The sequence below is a fragment of the Terrapene carolina genome, unplaced genomic scaffold (genome assembly GCF_002925995.2).
Source record: "Terrapene carolina triunguis isolate 2854851 unplaced genomic scaffold, T_m_triunguis-2.0 Scaffold58, whole genome shotgun sequence".
NCBI lineage: Eukaryota > Metazoa > Chordata > Testudines > Emydidae > Terrapene > Terrapene triunguis.
Window position 1 is genome coordinate 86,718,804 of NW_020664409.1, and position 16,301 is coordinate 86,735,104.

Here is a 16,301-nt window from a genome sequence, read left to right on the forward strand (position 1 = left end):
GTACCGCACAATAGGGCACACACATTGTGTTTAGTGATAAGGTCATCTAAGTTACTTACCAATAACTTAACTTCTCTAATGGTATTATCTCCGCAGATTCTCACTCTTGGATTTGTATGGCAAAGAGTGTGACTGCAAGAGTGGAGATCTGTGAAGGCAATTCTACATAGGAGAAGAAGTGCTTTATAAAGGAATATTAAAGGAGGGACTCCTGAGGGTCTAGCTGAGATGAACCTTTGTGAAGGTAGTTCAATTTTGTGGCCAATCAACCATAACAATTTCCTTTAAACACTTCCAATTTGTTCCATATGTTTCCAAACAAGAAATAATATTTCTCTGCCCTGTCAGGCAGAGATTCACAATTCACTTCCCAGCAAGCTGAAGCAGGGTACAGTGAAGATATGGTGTGCTCAAATACTGAGCAGAGACAGTGACTTGTGTCACTCAACAGTTATTCCTCCAGATGAATAAGGAAAGGCACTGATAGATTTTGATAAAGTACCATCCAGTCTTTCTGGATGAAAGGACATTGGCCTTTAAAATACATCAAGGTGGGTTAAAGCTGAAAAAAATGGGGGAGATCCTCAATTATCCATCAGGTACAAGAAAAACTCCAGGGAAGGGAAACACAAAACATTTTATAACTGCTAGCAGATTTTCTTAGATCAACTGCTGACACTTTGAAAGCAGGCTTCACGTAGTGCCTACAGGAACTTGTAGCAGCCTGAACTTTGTGCGATAGAAGTTAGTCCTTATACATTGTACCTTAACGCCAGTGTCGTTACTTTTCTGGGATAATGTAAAAGGGTCACAAACGATCTTAAACAATAAGACCATGTGGGAATTATTCTCTTGTAGTGGTTCCAGTAACCATTAGTGTGGAAGAAAAAAAGTTGGAAGCAGAAGACCTACATGCCTGATGTTAAATAGAAGTTGAGTACATTGAAGAAATCATTCAAGAACAGCTTATTCATGTGAGAATGTGACCTATGTAATGCTGCCAAGGTCAGTGAGATATGCACTAGTCTGCTATATAAAGTGCTGTTCACACAAAATAACTAAGTTGATGTCCATTGCAAAACCATTTTTGCCAAGTGATTTTAAAAAAGATTATATGAATGCCATCCTTCCTACCACCTTGGAACATATCTCAACACCTTCTTTGTGTACCTGGCAAGTTTCCCTAGACAGATACACAGCACTGTTTCCAAGAGAGAACGCCGTTGCTGAGTAATTTAAATGAGAAAGTTTTATTATGGCATTTTTCATTTCAATTACAGTGCACTACAATCTGAAATATGTACGTCATGCTGAAAGTGACATCAGAACACGACTCAATGCCTAAGAAGAACATAATTTACCATTAACATTCACCATAGAGTTGAGTTATGTAGAAAGTAAAGGACAAGATCAAATATTAATATTTATGAATTCACTTTGTAGATACATTTTCAGTTTGAGAGATGTTTTCTATAGTGTGGTAATCATTAGAGCTGTATAAAGAAAAATAATTAATAATAATGTATTTGAAGAGAGCTCTAACTAAAAGTTTCATATTTGTGGGTCTAAAGTTAGACACCTACATCTATATTTAGGCATTAAATAAATAAATGGCCTAATTTTCAGAGGGTCTGAGCAACCCAAACTCCCATTAGCTTTAGTGAGGGTGCAGATACTCAGCCTTCTGAAAATCAAGTCACTAATTCAGGTGCCAAAGCATAGATATACATGCCCAACCATGTTTCAACATTGTGATCTATACTTCCATAATGTTATCATAGTCACTGATTTTATATAGTTTTGCACACACAAAAATTCATTGTACTAGCTGTAAAAAAGAAAAGATAACAAGGCATAAAATTATCATCCATTGACTCCAATCTCAGTCTTCTGTTTATTAAACTAGTAAGTCGTGGGAGTACAAAAGCAGCAACAGCAAACCCGAAGGTAATGTCTTGCATATTGCTCAGCAGTTAAACTGTTTTGACTGATTAAGGAAAGGTTTAGTGGGCTCTGGAAAGAATCCCACCAAATCCTCTTTAGCTGAATGGACGGTAGGAGTGGTTCAGGATAGTACTGACGGGGAAAAAATTTGTGTGTATTTGTGTATGCACACGGGTACATGTGTGTTTAAATGGGGGGGGGAACAAAAGCATACAGTTCAACATTACTTACTTTCATAGTGAATCTTGAATCCATTATTAGAACGACTGTTGTCTGTTGTAAAGAGAAGGTAAATGAAATTGCTGCTACTGAACAGAAACTGTGGGACCTGTGTACCATTGTAAGAACCCAGAAGTGGAGACAGGAGATTTGGTCCATCGTGAACTTCCAAAACATCATAATTGAGTTCAGTCTGAAATCTAGGGTTGAGAAAACATACACACACACACACACAAATATATATATACACATACAGACATATACATAAAATAGTTGTATTAGAATTACATTGATGTAAACATAATCAACATTTCAGATTTTAAATCTTATTCAAATTAAAAGTAACATGTATGTAAATGCTGAGGATTAACAAACCTAATGTAAATTAATAGTATTATTTCAACAGTAGTATTCAAGGTGCCAGGAACATACTTTACCAAGGATTCATGCCTCTCAAGGAGGATGTGATGGGCTAAAATTGTGCCATCAACTCCAGCTAGTCAATAATCTCTCAGAAATAGTCTGTGCCTCATTTTTTATTGTCATTATAAGGCGAAAATTCAATCAACATTATATGATATGTACAAGAGATTCTTTTTATGAGTGAAGCAGCAAGAATTGATTCATATAGAGTATCTCTATGGATTTAATTCCCTGAACATTATCCAAACAGATCATTTGAATCACTTCTTAACATAACATCCAATGTACAATATTATTAACAATACAACTCGGGTGTGTTTTCTAATAAGAAGAGAGGCTTACACACAATTTAAGTGTCTTCAAAATATTGTGCAGAAAGGCCTAAAGTTTCAAAACTGGGTGCCTAAAATTGGAGTCCTACAATGAGTAGATACCTAAATAAACAGCTGATTTGAAAAGGTGCTGAGTCACTGCAAAACCCCTTGACTTTCATGGGACTAGTGGGTACCCTGCACTTCTGAAACAGAGCCGCATTTATTTAGGTGGCTTAAATATGGAATTAGGAACCCAACTTAAGTCATCCTTGTCTATAAATTTTGGTTCAATTAACATCATGGGGGAAAAAATCAACCCTATGGGTTTGTTGGAAAATATTATTTTATAATATTTACAACATTAATTCCCAAAGTCATTAGAACAATTTGTATTCAATTTACTGAGAAAAGCAACAAAAGAGATATGGCAATGCTTTCTTCTGCTGTGTAATGTCTTATTCTATAAGGCACAAACAATATGAAAGTGCTCTTTACTTTAACAGAATCCTAATACGAATTTTTATTGTTACAGCCTGTAAGTAAGGTCTAGAGAGCTAGATGACAGTGCCTCAGTTAAGGCTTAATTGAGACAAGACAGAAGTGATGGTAAATAAGGGAACATGTATATATCATTGCAAGGGGTGGTTTCTACTCTTGTTCTTGAGGGATATATGTTAACATTTGTCAAGGAAGAGCAGTGTGTCTGCATACCATATTACTCTTGAAGTCTCAGATGCCATCAGTGGCCCAAAGCATCTTTTTTACATCTGCATTTGACTGGTTGATTGAGATCTGTCTCTCCAATGTGAATATTGCAATTTACAGACTCTCAAGTGTATTGCAATGCACTCTATATTGATTGACATAAAAGGTCAGCAGCCATCAAAAATTACTACACTACTGAATCTGAGATTCCAGTTATTCCCTAAGCATGGAGAAATACTTGCCTAACCAGTTGTAATGGTAACTGTTAATAACTGTTGTGCTGTACAACATGTACAGATGCCAAAGTCCAAAGAGCCAGGGAGATGATTCATTGAAACAGGCTACACACCCTACAATCCTCCCCGGCATACAATGGGAGAAGGAGGTTCTATGATGGGCTGCTTGGAAAACATAATCACAGAAAAAGATGAAGGAATGGAGCTGAGCTGCCTGGAGAACTTAGCGGGGGTTAAAACTCACGGTTGAAAATAATTATGGAGGAATTTTACACCAAAGAATATTTTCAACTATGAGTCGTTCCTGTGTATGTTTGTGAGGCAGTGGAGAGTGGGAATGAACGATATTTCATGGAAATAGAATAAATTAGCATTGCCACAGAATTTAGAGGTTAGTGCTGCAGAGTTTAGGAGTCACTGGCATGGCACTTGGTCCCATTGTGTCGTGGAGTACCTGGGGTCCCATGCATAGGTCTGCCCTAAAGGGCTAGTGAGCTAGTGCAGATATGGTTCCTTATAATATAAAACACCTGCTCTCTAGAGGCCACACTAGCTTCTTACTTGATTTTGGGTTTTGATTCTGATCTGTAAAGCCCTAATACCAGAAATCACACCTCAAGCAGGCATCTCCAGTTCCCTTCTCCCTAGCCACACATACAGCAAGGCAAAGGAAAAAAATCTCTGTAGAGCCCCCTGCCTGGGTTTCTTTTCTTCTCCACAGAGAAACTATCAGGTAAGCATGAGAGCAAAATTGAACGTCCAGAAGAAGAAAGAATGTAACTAAAATACATTAGTATTTTACATTAGAGGGAGGGATGCCTGTGTGACAAGGATGGGAAGTATGTGAAAGAGGGAATGTCTATGGGGTTTTTGTTTGAAAGTTTCAGGCAGGTGAAGGGATAACTTTGCATTTGCGCTTGGAGGGCACAATCACATATTGATGGTAATTTTTCTTCACCACCCACATCCTGACTTCTTGGCACACCCCCATATTCCCTTGCTTGTTACTTTCCTATCTGAGAAAGAGTTTGGGGACTGACAGGAAAGTCAGCCAAGCCAGCCAAAACCCCCTTTGTGCTCCTGGTAGAGTCCTCTCTAATAGCTCCTTCCTAATCCTTCAAAAAAGACATTTCCCAAAACATTAAACCTCCCAGAAATTAAGCAGTGTCCTAATAGTTAATCTGAAAAACCTGTGTTGCTACTGGGCCTAGTTTTATTGAAGACTCATAACATCCCATAAGCCATTCTGTGGGAGTCCAACACATTTAAACAAAGAAAACAAACCTCATTTCTAATCTCATTTTTTCAGAGGTAGCAAGCATTTCAGCTACCCAAACAAAAATAAATCGAATCAATCAAACATTAAACTATATGTACGTTCACAACATGTAGCCTTATTTTTAAGAGACAGCCTATCAAATCAATGCAATCTCAGGATTTGAGCACTATGTCCAGGCAAACACTGAATAATCTCATTAGTCAGATATGTTTGGTATGCTGATCAGCAGTGAGATGATTAGCAGCACTGGCATTTAAATTGTCATAATTAGGCTTCAATATTAATGCCACAAGATGAAGAGTGGCAATTCACATTTCTCACTGCTATTCTTTCCAGTCAGTCTGTCTAGGTGCAGACCCAAAAAAACCCCAACATATCTCATTGTCACAGCTATCACTGTCACCAGAAGGAGTAGAATCTTTAGAGACCAGAAATTCATAAGAACACAACAAAATATGAAATAAATCTACTGGGACACCTAAAACCAGAAAATTAATGGATTTTCCATGTCTGCAAATGTCTCTTTTTTCTAGTTTTTACCAAGATATTTATGCCATGATATTTGGAGACAGAAGCATTTTGGGGTACAGCTACAAGGCTATCAGACTTGCTGAGTCCTATAGATCTTCAAAGTCACAGGGGAAGGAGAAACCGTAGGAAGAGGAATGAATTCAGAATGACATGGAGTGAGAATGGAAACCATTGTGCAAGTGACAAGCTGAAAAGCTGAAAGGTTAAGGTGGCTTATTTTTGCAGGAAATATGTATTGCCAAGCAGTGCCTTCCCATGTAGAAGATGCAAACTAGAGGGCACTAACGATTTTAGACCCCCTAAATAAAACCATATATATATTTGCTCCTCTCATAAAGCCATAAGAACCCATAACTAATATCTTTAAATATTACACCAATGAATGTTTAGAGCAATGTGTCTCTCTCTGAACACAGAACTGAAATGCAAAGATTTGCATAAAATATATAAAGTTGTAGAAAATGTTGTAAAATGGTGGGAAATATCATGACTGTATATTTAACAAAATTAGGATCACAAGAAACTAAGCTGCAGGCTTCTTGGTTTCCTCACTGAAGAGAGTGATACAACCAATACCACAAGTGAAGGGAAGGAAAATAGGAGGTCAGATTGGGATAGGACATTTTTTTTCCCAAATTCCAAAAACTCTTTCAGGATGGGAAATCCATTTCCTCCCTAGTTCTAATGAGTAGTCCCTTAGTTACACAAATGATCCCATTGCTTTATTTTAAATAAAGATGACCTTGGTGGATTATTTGCATGAACAAGGAATAATCACAAGTAAAAATATAAAATTGGACCTACATTAAAAAAGCTGGCAAAGGGAAGTGCATTGTAATGTTCTTTTCACCAGCATAAATAAAAAATGACTATTATATTTTTTTCTCCTAAAACCGACTTCTGAAACAAGCCCAAACCTGGGAAATTTCAGTAAAATATATTTGTGGTTTAAAAAAAAAAGAATAAGTAAATAACCTTATCTACAGCATCACAATGGCAAATCAATCATGGCAGATGACTCTAAAAAGTCCTCTCACTTAAATGAAATAAAATCAGCAGAGAAGAATTGATAGAGTTTACTGTATTTGGTAAGTAATTGCATTCTAACTTTATTTACCTGTATTTTAATTAGTATTAAATCAGTATGATCACTAAAACTCCAGTACTTCAAACACTTAGGCCTGGTCTACACTACGAGTTTAGTTCGAATTTAGCAGCGTTAAATCGAATTAACCCTGCACCCGTCCACACAACGAAGCCATTTACTTCGACATAAAGGGCTCTTAAAATTGATTTCTGTACTCCTCCCTGACGAGGGAAGTAGCGCCAAAATCAACATTGCCATTTCGAATTAGGGTTAGTGTGGCCGCAATTGGACGGTATTGGCCTCCGGGAGCTATCCCACAGTGCACCATTGTGACCGCTCTGGACAGCAATCTGAACTCGGATGCACTGGCCAGGTAGACAGGAAAAGCCCCGCGAACTTTTGATTTTCATTTCCTGTTTGCCCAGCGTGGAGCGTTGATCAGCACAGGTGACCATGCAGAGCTTATCAGCACAGCCAGAATCCAAAAAGAGCTCCAGCATGGACCGTACGGGAGATACTGAATCTGATCTCTGTATGGGGAGATGAATCTGTTCTATCAGAACTCCGTTCCAAAAGACAAAATGCCAAAACATTTGAAAAATTCTCCAAGGCCATGATGGACAGAGGCCACATGGACTCAACACAGTGCTGTGTGAAACTTAAGGAGCTGAGACAAGAGTACCAGAAAGCCAAAGAATCAAATGGAAGCTCACGGAGGGAGGGGCGACTGACGACTGTAGCTATCCCAAAGTTCCCGCACTCTCTGAAAACCATTTGAATTCTGGGTTGAGCTCCCAATGCCTGAAGGGTCAAAAACATTGTCGCGGGTGGTTCAGGGTGTATGTCGTCAGCCCCCCGCCCCGTGAAAGCAAAGGGAAAAAATTGTTTCTCGCCTTTTTTCACTGTCACCGTATGTCTACTGGATGCTGCTGGCAGACGCGGTGCTGCAGCGCTACACAGCAGCATCCCCTTGCCTTGCGGACGGCAGACGGTGCACTATGACTGGTAACCGTCATCGTCGTCCCGTGGGTGCTCCTGGCTGGCCTCGGTGAGGTCGGTCAGGGGCACCTGGGCAGACATGGGTGCTCCTGGCTGGCCTTGGTGAGGTCGGTCGGGGGCGCCTGGACAAAAAAGGGAATGACTCCAGGTCATTCTCTTCTTTAAGTTTTGTGTAATGGAGATTCCTGCCTGGAATATCATGCCAGCTGGAGGCTTCTGCCTCAGGCTGCTCTCCCAGTCGGCAGCACCGAGCGGTTGCACATACCCCAGCGTACCCCTTGCTCCCAGGGCTCACAATCAGATACTTAGACCTCTACATTTTGCTGCAAATAAAAAAATAAAGCTGCCATTTAGAACTGTCCCCCAACATACATATTCTGGGACATTTTGTATTTTACCAGTGTCAACCAAAGGCCCCCACACAAATGGAGATTCAGTCCTGCCTGTGCTTCTATCCTAGTGCTTATCACAGATTCCCATTTTCAGCTATCGGCTGAGCAAGTGCAGAATGGTGGTCCACTCGACTTCGCTGTAAGCCAACCGCACTCCCCTCCCCTTTGATCTCTGTTTGCAGAGGCAATAAAGTCAGTGTTGTTTCAAATTCATGCATTCTTTATTACTTCATCACACAAATGGGGGATAACTGCCAAGGTAGCCTGGGAGGGGTGGGGGAGGAGGGAAGCAACGGGTGGGGTTGTTGTAGGGGCACCCCCTAGAATGCCAATGCAGCTCATCATTTCTGCGGGATGTCCGGGGCTCTGACCCGGAGTGGCTGTTTGCCTCTCTGGTTCTTTAGTAGGCTTGCCTGATATTCTAGGCAGGACTGACTCTCCATTAGACAAAACTTAAAGAAGAGAATGACCTGGTGAGTCATTCCCATTTTTGTCCAGGCGCCCCTGACCGACCTCACCAAGGCCAGCCAGGAGCACCCATGTCTGCCCAGGCGCCCCTGACCGACCTTACCGAGGCCAGCCAGGAGCACCCACGGGACGACGATGATGGTTACCAGTCATACTGCACTGTCTGCCGTCCGCAAGGCAAGGCAAGGAGATGCTGCTGTGTAGCGCTGCAGCACGCGTCTGCCAGCAGCATCCAGTAGACATACGGTGACAGTGAAAAAAGGCTGAACGGGCTCCATGGTTGCCAGGCTATGGCATCTGCCCGGGCAATCCAGGGAAAAAAGGCACGAAATAATTGTCTGCCGTTGCTTTCACGGAGGGAGGATTGACTGACGACATTTACCCATAACCACCCGCGACAAATTTTTGGCCCCATCAGGCATTGGGATCTCAACCCAGAATTCCAATGGGCGGGGGAGACTGCGGGAACTATGGGATAGCTATGGGATAGCTACCCACAGTGCATCGCTCCGGAAGTTGACGCTAGCCTCGGTACATGGACGCACACCACCGAATTAATGTGCTTAGTGTGGCCGCATGCACTCGACTTTATACAAGCGGTTGCCAAAAATCAAATTCTGTAAATTCGGAGTAATCCCATAGTGTAGACATACCCTTACTCATGTTCTTGACTTAAGCATGCGTGCAGTCTCAGTGAAGTTAGAGAACTGCTCACTTGTTTAAATTAAGGAAGTGTGTAAGTTTTTGCAGTAACTATGGACGCTTACACTCAATTTTTTTCTTCTTCAAGTGACATATCCAATACACTTTGGTTTAGAACACTACAAATAATGTTAGACTTTAAGGTTTTAAGCAGATTTCTCCACTGACTGCAATGGCAAGTTCTGCCAAAAAAAAAGAGAAAGAAAAAGAAAAAAGAGTGGTTCAGTATGGCCCCAGATATAAAGTGTTCTTATGTACATTACTCAGATTAAACAAATTGCTTGCCATTATATGATACTAAGCACAGGCTTAATTCACAAAGAAAGTAAGGCAAGCTCAGAGTCACCAGACATAATTTTTTAGATGCTTAGAAAATCTGCGGGATTTACAAAATTTAAGTCTGGCATCTAGACACCCTATACAATGAATGGGGAGAGATAGGCACCTTAGACCGGGATTCACAAAAGCCAGCATGCTAGGCAGCTCCTTGCCTAAACTAGTCTATAGACAATGCAAAGCTGACAATCGTGTGCTAAGCCTCACACCTCTCTAAGAGATAGGGAGCTCCCTACACTTGGGATTCTCAGCTGCAAATTCTCTCTTGGTGTTAAACACCTATTTTTAGTCCAGTGGTTAGTGTACCTGGGATGTGTGAGGCCCCACTTCACATCAATCTTCCATTTAAGAATAGATTTGAACTGGCATCTGCCACCCCTCAGATGAGGGCCCTAGTCACTGGGCTATAGGATATTCTGATTGTGGGCGGGGGGAGGCTCCCTCAGTCTCTCCTGCTGAAACTGTTCCATTGTGGATAAATACTTTTTTAAAACTGGATCAGGAACCCTCACTCCTAGGTATCCCACTACAGTGCTCTAAGCACCAGGCTACATTATCATTCTTCTGCTTGCTCTCTCAGGCCTAATGTTGAAACTCTTCCACTGTGACTAAATTAATGAAAATTATCATTCGGAAAAAGAAAGAGTGAGAGAGAAAGTGAACATGCATATATGATGACTTTGTAACCTGGTGGTTAGACCAGTCACCTGGGAGGTGGAAAACTCAAGATTCAATCCCAGTGCTTTGTTGTTGTTTTTTTAATTAATTATCCACAGTGGAACAGCTTGAACTCATTTGAGAGGTTCAAGTTCAAATGCTTTCTTCTCTCTGGTGGAGGGAGGACTGGAACTTGGGGTCTCCCAAATCCCAGGTGAGTACCATTACCACCACTAGCCTAAAAGTTAGGAAGGAGTCATCCTTCCCTTCCCCCAGCACCTGCCATTTTATGAAAGCCCATCTACAGGGGCCTGATCCAATAGGCAAGTTCTCAACACACTTACTGGATCAGGCCCCACAAACAAGTTAGGTAGAGGAACACCTATCTTCTTCAGTTCTTCATGTCTCTGAGGCTTAGGCATCCAGACACCTGCCATGGGGCTGCAGTGCATGTGGTCAGAGGCAGGAACATAGGGAGCTAGGGCATTTTTACTGCAAAAATTTAGGGGCACTGCAATTTTAGGTGCCTGCAAGGTTTGGAGATAGCTAAGCAGGGGTCTTGTGAGTCCCAATGGTGCCTTATTGTGGGATTAGATGGCTAAAGTGGCAGTTAGGGGCCTAAATCTTTTTGTGACTCCAGCCCCATGTATTTTAATTGGATGGCCAAGATGTATCATGTAAATCATCATAAAACTATTTACAGGATATTTGTGCCTTATAAATTCAAACGTTCCCACAAATTGTTCTTTATTATCAGCTTACCAGTTAGGTTATTTAAGATTAATATTTACAGAAAGAGTATAGCACCCACTTGCAGAGTCCACACCAATTTCACAAAATGTAGTAGAGCTAATGGTATTTTTTGTGAATTAAAGCTTATTTTTGCTTTATTTTAATGCATTTTTTTACAAAAGGCAGCAACAATTTACAAGCAGCTTCTTTTCCTCTTGTGGGAAGAGGATGGAAGCAATGGATGTAAAGTACTAGCTCTGCTTTTCCCACCTGTCAACATGTGGAATTCCATGTTCCTCAGAGGGCTATATCTCTGGGATCTGGGAGAACCAGTAATGCAGAAGGAACTGACCTCTGTGTGGGAGCACGGAAATCCACTCACAGAGGTATCTTCTGTGCACGGATACATGATTATCTGACCTAGTAGTTTTATTTATGATTATCACAGTGGGGGAAATCCTGTCCCCGCTGAGTTCAGAGGAATCAGGATTTCACCCTGGATCTTGATTAGAAAGTTTAGAAACTGAAAACCTAAAGGTTGGGCTCATATTCAGACATGAAATAGGTTCTTTGGTTTGAAAAGTGTTGTATTTCAGCATGATATTCTTCTTTTGAGGGAAGTAATTATGTAAAATTTTAAATTATTTTGCTAATAAATAATTTATAAGTTCTACACTCAGGCTTCCTTAAGGTTTTCCTTATTAAACAGACCTCTGGTATGGCAGAGTCCAACTTCTTCATACCAATACTGTCAAGCAACAACAATATCATTTTAGATCAAATTTAACAGGGGACCCATGAACGCAGACTTTGCTTGATGTGTATCCCATTACAGGATCAGTATTTTAGAAACAATTAAACCATAACTGGAGGCATTTTACTATATAAATAAAACAAAATTAATAAAACATCCCTATAAAATAAAAGGTCCTGCATGCATAGCTCAACAGTAGTAACATGTTACAGCAAAAAAATAACATTTTTAGATACATGAAAAGTTTAAATTGGGGCAGACAGGCTAAAATTAACAACAAAAAGAGGGATTTCCAAAAGGTGTGCAGTGACTGAGGAGCACAATTCCCATTAAAAGCCAAGTGAATTTATGCTCTAAAGGCACTTTGTTGCTTTTGGAAATCCCACCCAATAAGGCAAAATTCCCAAGTACTGCAATCAAACTGTAAATGAACTTTATGACACAGTAAATAACTCCTGGTTATGGGGAAAAATATATCAAATAAGAAAAACATTTGTCAAGACCTTTCAAATGTAATTTTGATAGAGTGTCCTGGTTCAGCTTCAATCACCCACTCACAATTCAAGGAGTCTTTATAGTACCCAGGCCAGCCTGGAGAGAGGATTACTCCACTGGGAGACGAAAAATGCCCACCACATGGAGCTAAAAACAAAATGATAGAAAGAATAGAATAATGGAGATTTTACAGGTTGTAGATTAACATCATCACCATTATTAAAACACAATGCACACTGCTTTCTAAAGTTATTATTATAATAGCAAGATGTTTAAGGTTCCCCACCCCCCGCAATATCCTAGGCCCCAAGACTACAGTGAACTTTGTAAGGCACGTGGGGCCACCCACACAGAGCTCAAAGCCTAAAAAAGCAAAATCAGATATGTGCTGTAAACATTGACAATGATTATTACATTTTAGTATAATAAATACAATCTATCATCCTATAGACAAGAACAGAAAATCAGAAAGCACTACTTGTAAATATATCTTATTAGCTAGACCTTATTAATATAACTATAGATTTTGAAAAGGATATAGAGAAGCTTGGATTTAGTCTTTAAAATATCTGATCTGGACATGGTAGGACCTGCTGAATATCAATTCCAGCTGACACTTGACCTGCTGTGAAACTTGAGCAAGTCACTTGATTTTTCTGTGGAGCTAATTCCCCATGTGTAAAAGGGGGATACTTACCAACCTCATGGGGATGTTATAAAGAGTAGCTAAGGATTTGTAAAGCATTTTGTACATGTAAATATAAGTATTATTATTCTCAGATACAACTGAGTGCATGTGGTTTAAGAAAAAAAAGCTACATTAGAATCAACATAATTCAAATTGAGAGTTTATAATTAAGGCTTTACAGTGGCTTGATGACATTTCAATCATGGCAATAATCTAGCTATTAATTATAAAGTTTAAATTACAGTTCACCATAGTTACCGAACAAATGTCCATGAGTAGCACATATAAAAACAGTAATATTAATTAACAATCGGGGTCAATCTTCAAAAAGGAACTTCCAAGGCTGACAGAACATTGAATTATATCATCATCTTTGATTCCACAGATGTGAACGCTACTTCCTAACCCCATTTTAAGTCTATGAAATGCTACAGCAGTGGAAATCACAGTGCTAATTCTGTTAGGCATGTTATGGCGGCTCTCTTCCTATGACAGGAGCTAGGTACCTCCAACATCTTAGCACAGCAGTGAGCTTTATTAGCTAGTCAGAGAAAAAAATATAAAGAGGCTATGCTAAAAATCTCCAGTGCTTTTCTGGCCCAGAGTTCCATTCTCGCAATCAACCAGAGAAAAGGAGGAGAAAAGAAGCTAGACAGCTATGAATGGCCAGTGCTCCTTGGAAAAATAAACATTACACAGAATGTTCATATACTTCTTATAGTGACGCCTTATGGTTCTGAAATGACTGTAATTGTGGTGTTTACCCATAACTAGATCAGGAAGAAACAAAATATCATACAAGAAAGGCAGCTTTTAAGATTTTTTTCCCCAACCATCACTGGAAGCAGATGTGCCAGAAATGTCCCTAGAACAGTGGTCCCCAAACTATGGGGCGCACCTCCCTAGGGGGCACAGAGGAAGATTTGGGGGGAGCATGCAGTGGGACCTGGGCCAGCCCTCATGGGGACGGGGATGGAACGGCGCCCAGCCCCTCTCTGGCCCCAGCCCAGCTATGGCCCCAGCCGCAGCTCCGCTCAGCCCCCTGCTTCGGCCCAAGCAACAGCTTCGATCCACTCCCTGCTCCACACCCAGCTCAGCTCTACCCCCATTCCCTCTCTGCCCCCAGGCCAGCTCTGCCTCTAGCCCCAGCTCCTCCCCCATCTCTAGTTCGTCCCCCAGCTGTGCCTTCAGTCCAAGCTCCTCTGCTGAGCCAACTGTGCAGTAATGGAGGGTAGGCATGGACAGATTCCATTACTGGGAAGGGCGGGCATGACAGGAGAAGTTTGGGAACCACTGTCCTAGAAAGTCTGTTCAGTTTCAGAGAATTCAAAGATTCATCTGCTTTATGCATCTGATACAAATCCAAAATCTTTGGTTACTTAATTGTCCAACCCTGATCTGTATACCTTCTGAGAGGCACTCATTACTACATGTGCTGCAAAAATCAAGTTTCTTTCCCTGACACCAAAATTAAAAAAGAATGATGGAAGGAATCTGTGGGAGAAAAAAAAACCCAGAGCAAGAAACAAATGCAGGAAGATCTCTCCACCTCACCAGTCCACTAGTATCGTAAAGGCCTTAAATGAGATCATCTTCCCCTATATACTTCTGGGGGGGGAAAACCACTGCTGCAGAGCTGCTTGCGTGCTTTTTTATTATTATTTGTTTTGTGGGAAGCTAATATTCTCTCTATATAGAAATTAATTCAGTGAAATTTCTAAAATCCTAGACAAGTTGTAATTCTATTACTAGCAATATTAACATTTTAGAAATAGATAAAAATAACTATGTCATTCCAGCACTTCAGAATGGGTACTGTAATGCTAGGACAGTTTATGAATTATATGCATATACAATGTGGTGAACCAAGCATGTATTATGCACCTGTTTTACCTTTTAGAAAAAATATTAATGAAGCAAAATATGACTTGCTCTGCAGAAAACATGGTCAAAGAGGCAACCGATCTCTAAGTATTTCTCTCCTTAAAGTAACAGGCTGAGATTTTTATTTTTCTTTATTATAATGCTGCATTTTCAAGGAAGTTATTTTAGTTCCTTACTCCAGGGATGAAATTTCTCTTACAGTGTTTGACTGAAAAGCTTGGTAGCCTTGAGTGAACCCAGCCACTGATTAGGTAGCACTTGCTGCAGGGTTGGGCCATTTTTTTTTCATTATTTTAAATTAAAATGGATTAACCAGAGGCCAAAGTACTGTACAAGTGGCTGGGAGCATGACAGTGTAGGCAGCTGTACCCAGTTCTTTGTTGTGTGTTGTTTTGCTGAGCAGTGATTTTATGACCTTTGAAGGGAGTTAAATCTAAGACCTCCTTGCTCGGAACCTGAGACCTTGAAAGGTAAAGGCCACTGCAGAGAAAATGGGGGCGAGGTGGGGAATAATAATGTAGGAGCAGATTGTCACTGGCCCTAACAGAGCTACACAGACATGTAACATCACCCAGTCCATGTGCAACCACATTAGAGCTACTTGTATTGCAGTTGTGAGTCCCCTCTGGAGTGTAGCCTTTGTCTTACTGCTGTTCCACCCACCCCATGTGATGCCCACCATGCCAGGGATTGACCGTATGAGGATTAGATTCACAAGAGGAATTATGTGTTGAAGCACCTAAATTTTTAGGCACTCTGCTGCCTACTGGAATTCAGAATCCTGAGTTAGATGTCCAGTCTCCCAATACAATGTATTGGGGGAATTAGGCATCTGAAAAAAAAAGATTCACATTGAGCAGAGAGTCACGTAAACTAGCCTACAGGAATATCAAGGAGAGAGATGTAGTCTAAGTGGAACTCCTCAAGGGAAGTTTGGTACCTAACTCCAGGTCTATGGTAGATGCCTATCTCTGCTCAGGATTAGCAGCCAAGAACCCACTCCTGGAGTTAGACGACTAAGCCAGGCCAGCCCTTTCTCATAAAACAAAACAAAACAAAGAAGGAGGTAACAATGGTGATGCCACCCTTGTATCCAGTCTCCCAGTGACTAGAGCACTCACCCAGAACTTTGGAGATCTTGATTCAAATCCCTCCTCTGCCTGATTCAGAGCAGGGACTTGAACCTGGGTTGGCAATATCCCAGCTAAGGGCTCTAATCATCTGCCTAATTAGGTATAAGGGAGGCACAACCAGTACCACCTTGCTGTGACGTGTGTTTTGTGAGGGGCTCAGTTCGGTAGGTGTGCTATTAGATGACCTGCATCCATTGGCCAGCATTCCCCAGCACCCAGGATTTACACCAGCACAGGGGCCATATGCAGTCTCTTTCCTGTCTGTTCCAGCAGACAATGGGTTACGCACCAGCTTCCAGCAGCCACAACAATAGTCTTCAAGA

At 40.9% G+C, this 16,301-nt stretch overlaps 1 protein-coding gene across 1 annotated transcript in view; it reads right to left on the reverse strand.

Moving 5' to 3' along the window:
* CSMD3 (CUB and Sushi multiple domains 3) overlaps window positions 1-16,301 on the reverse strand; it is a 1,099,171-nt gene that overhangs the window by 396,487 nt on the left and 686,383 nt on the right. The window contains exons 17-18 of the mRNA XM_026659890.1: window positions 12,282-12,420; window positions 2,176-2,363 (exon numbers count right to left, since the gene is read on the reverse strand). Of these exons, the coding sequence (XP_026515675.1) occupies window positions 2,176-2,363; window positions 12,282-12,420 (327 nt within the window). The remainder of the gene's footprint in view (window positions 1-2,175; window positions 2,364-12,281; window positions 12,421-16,301) is intronic.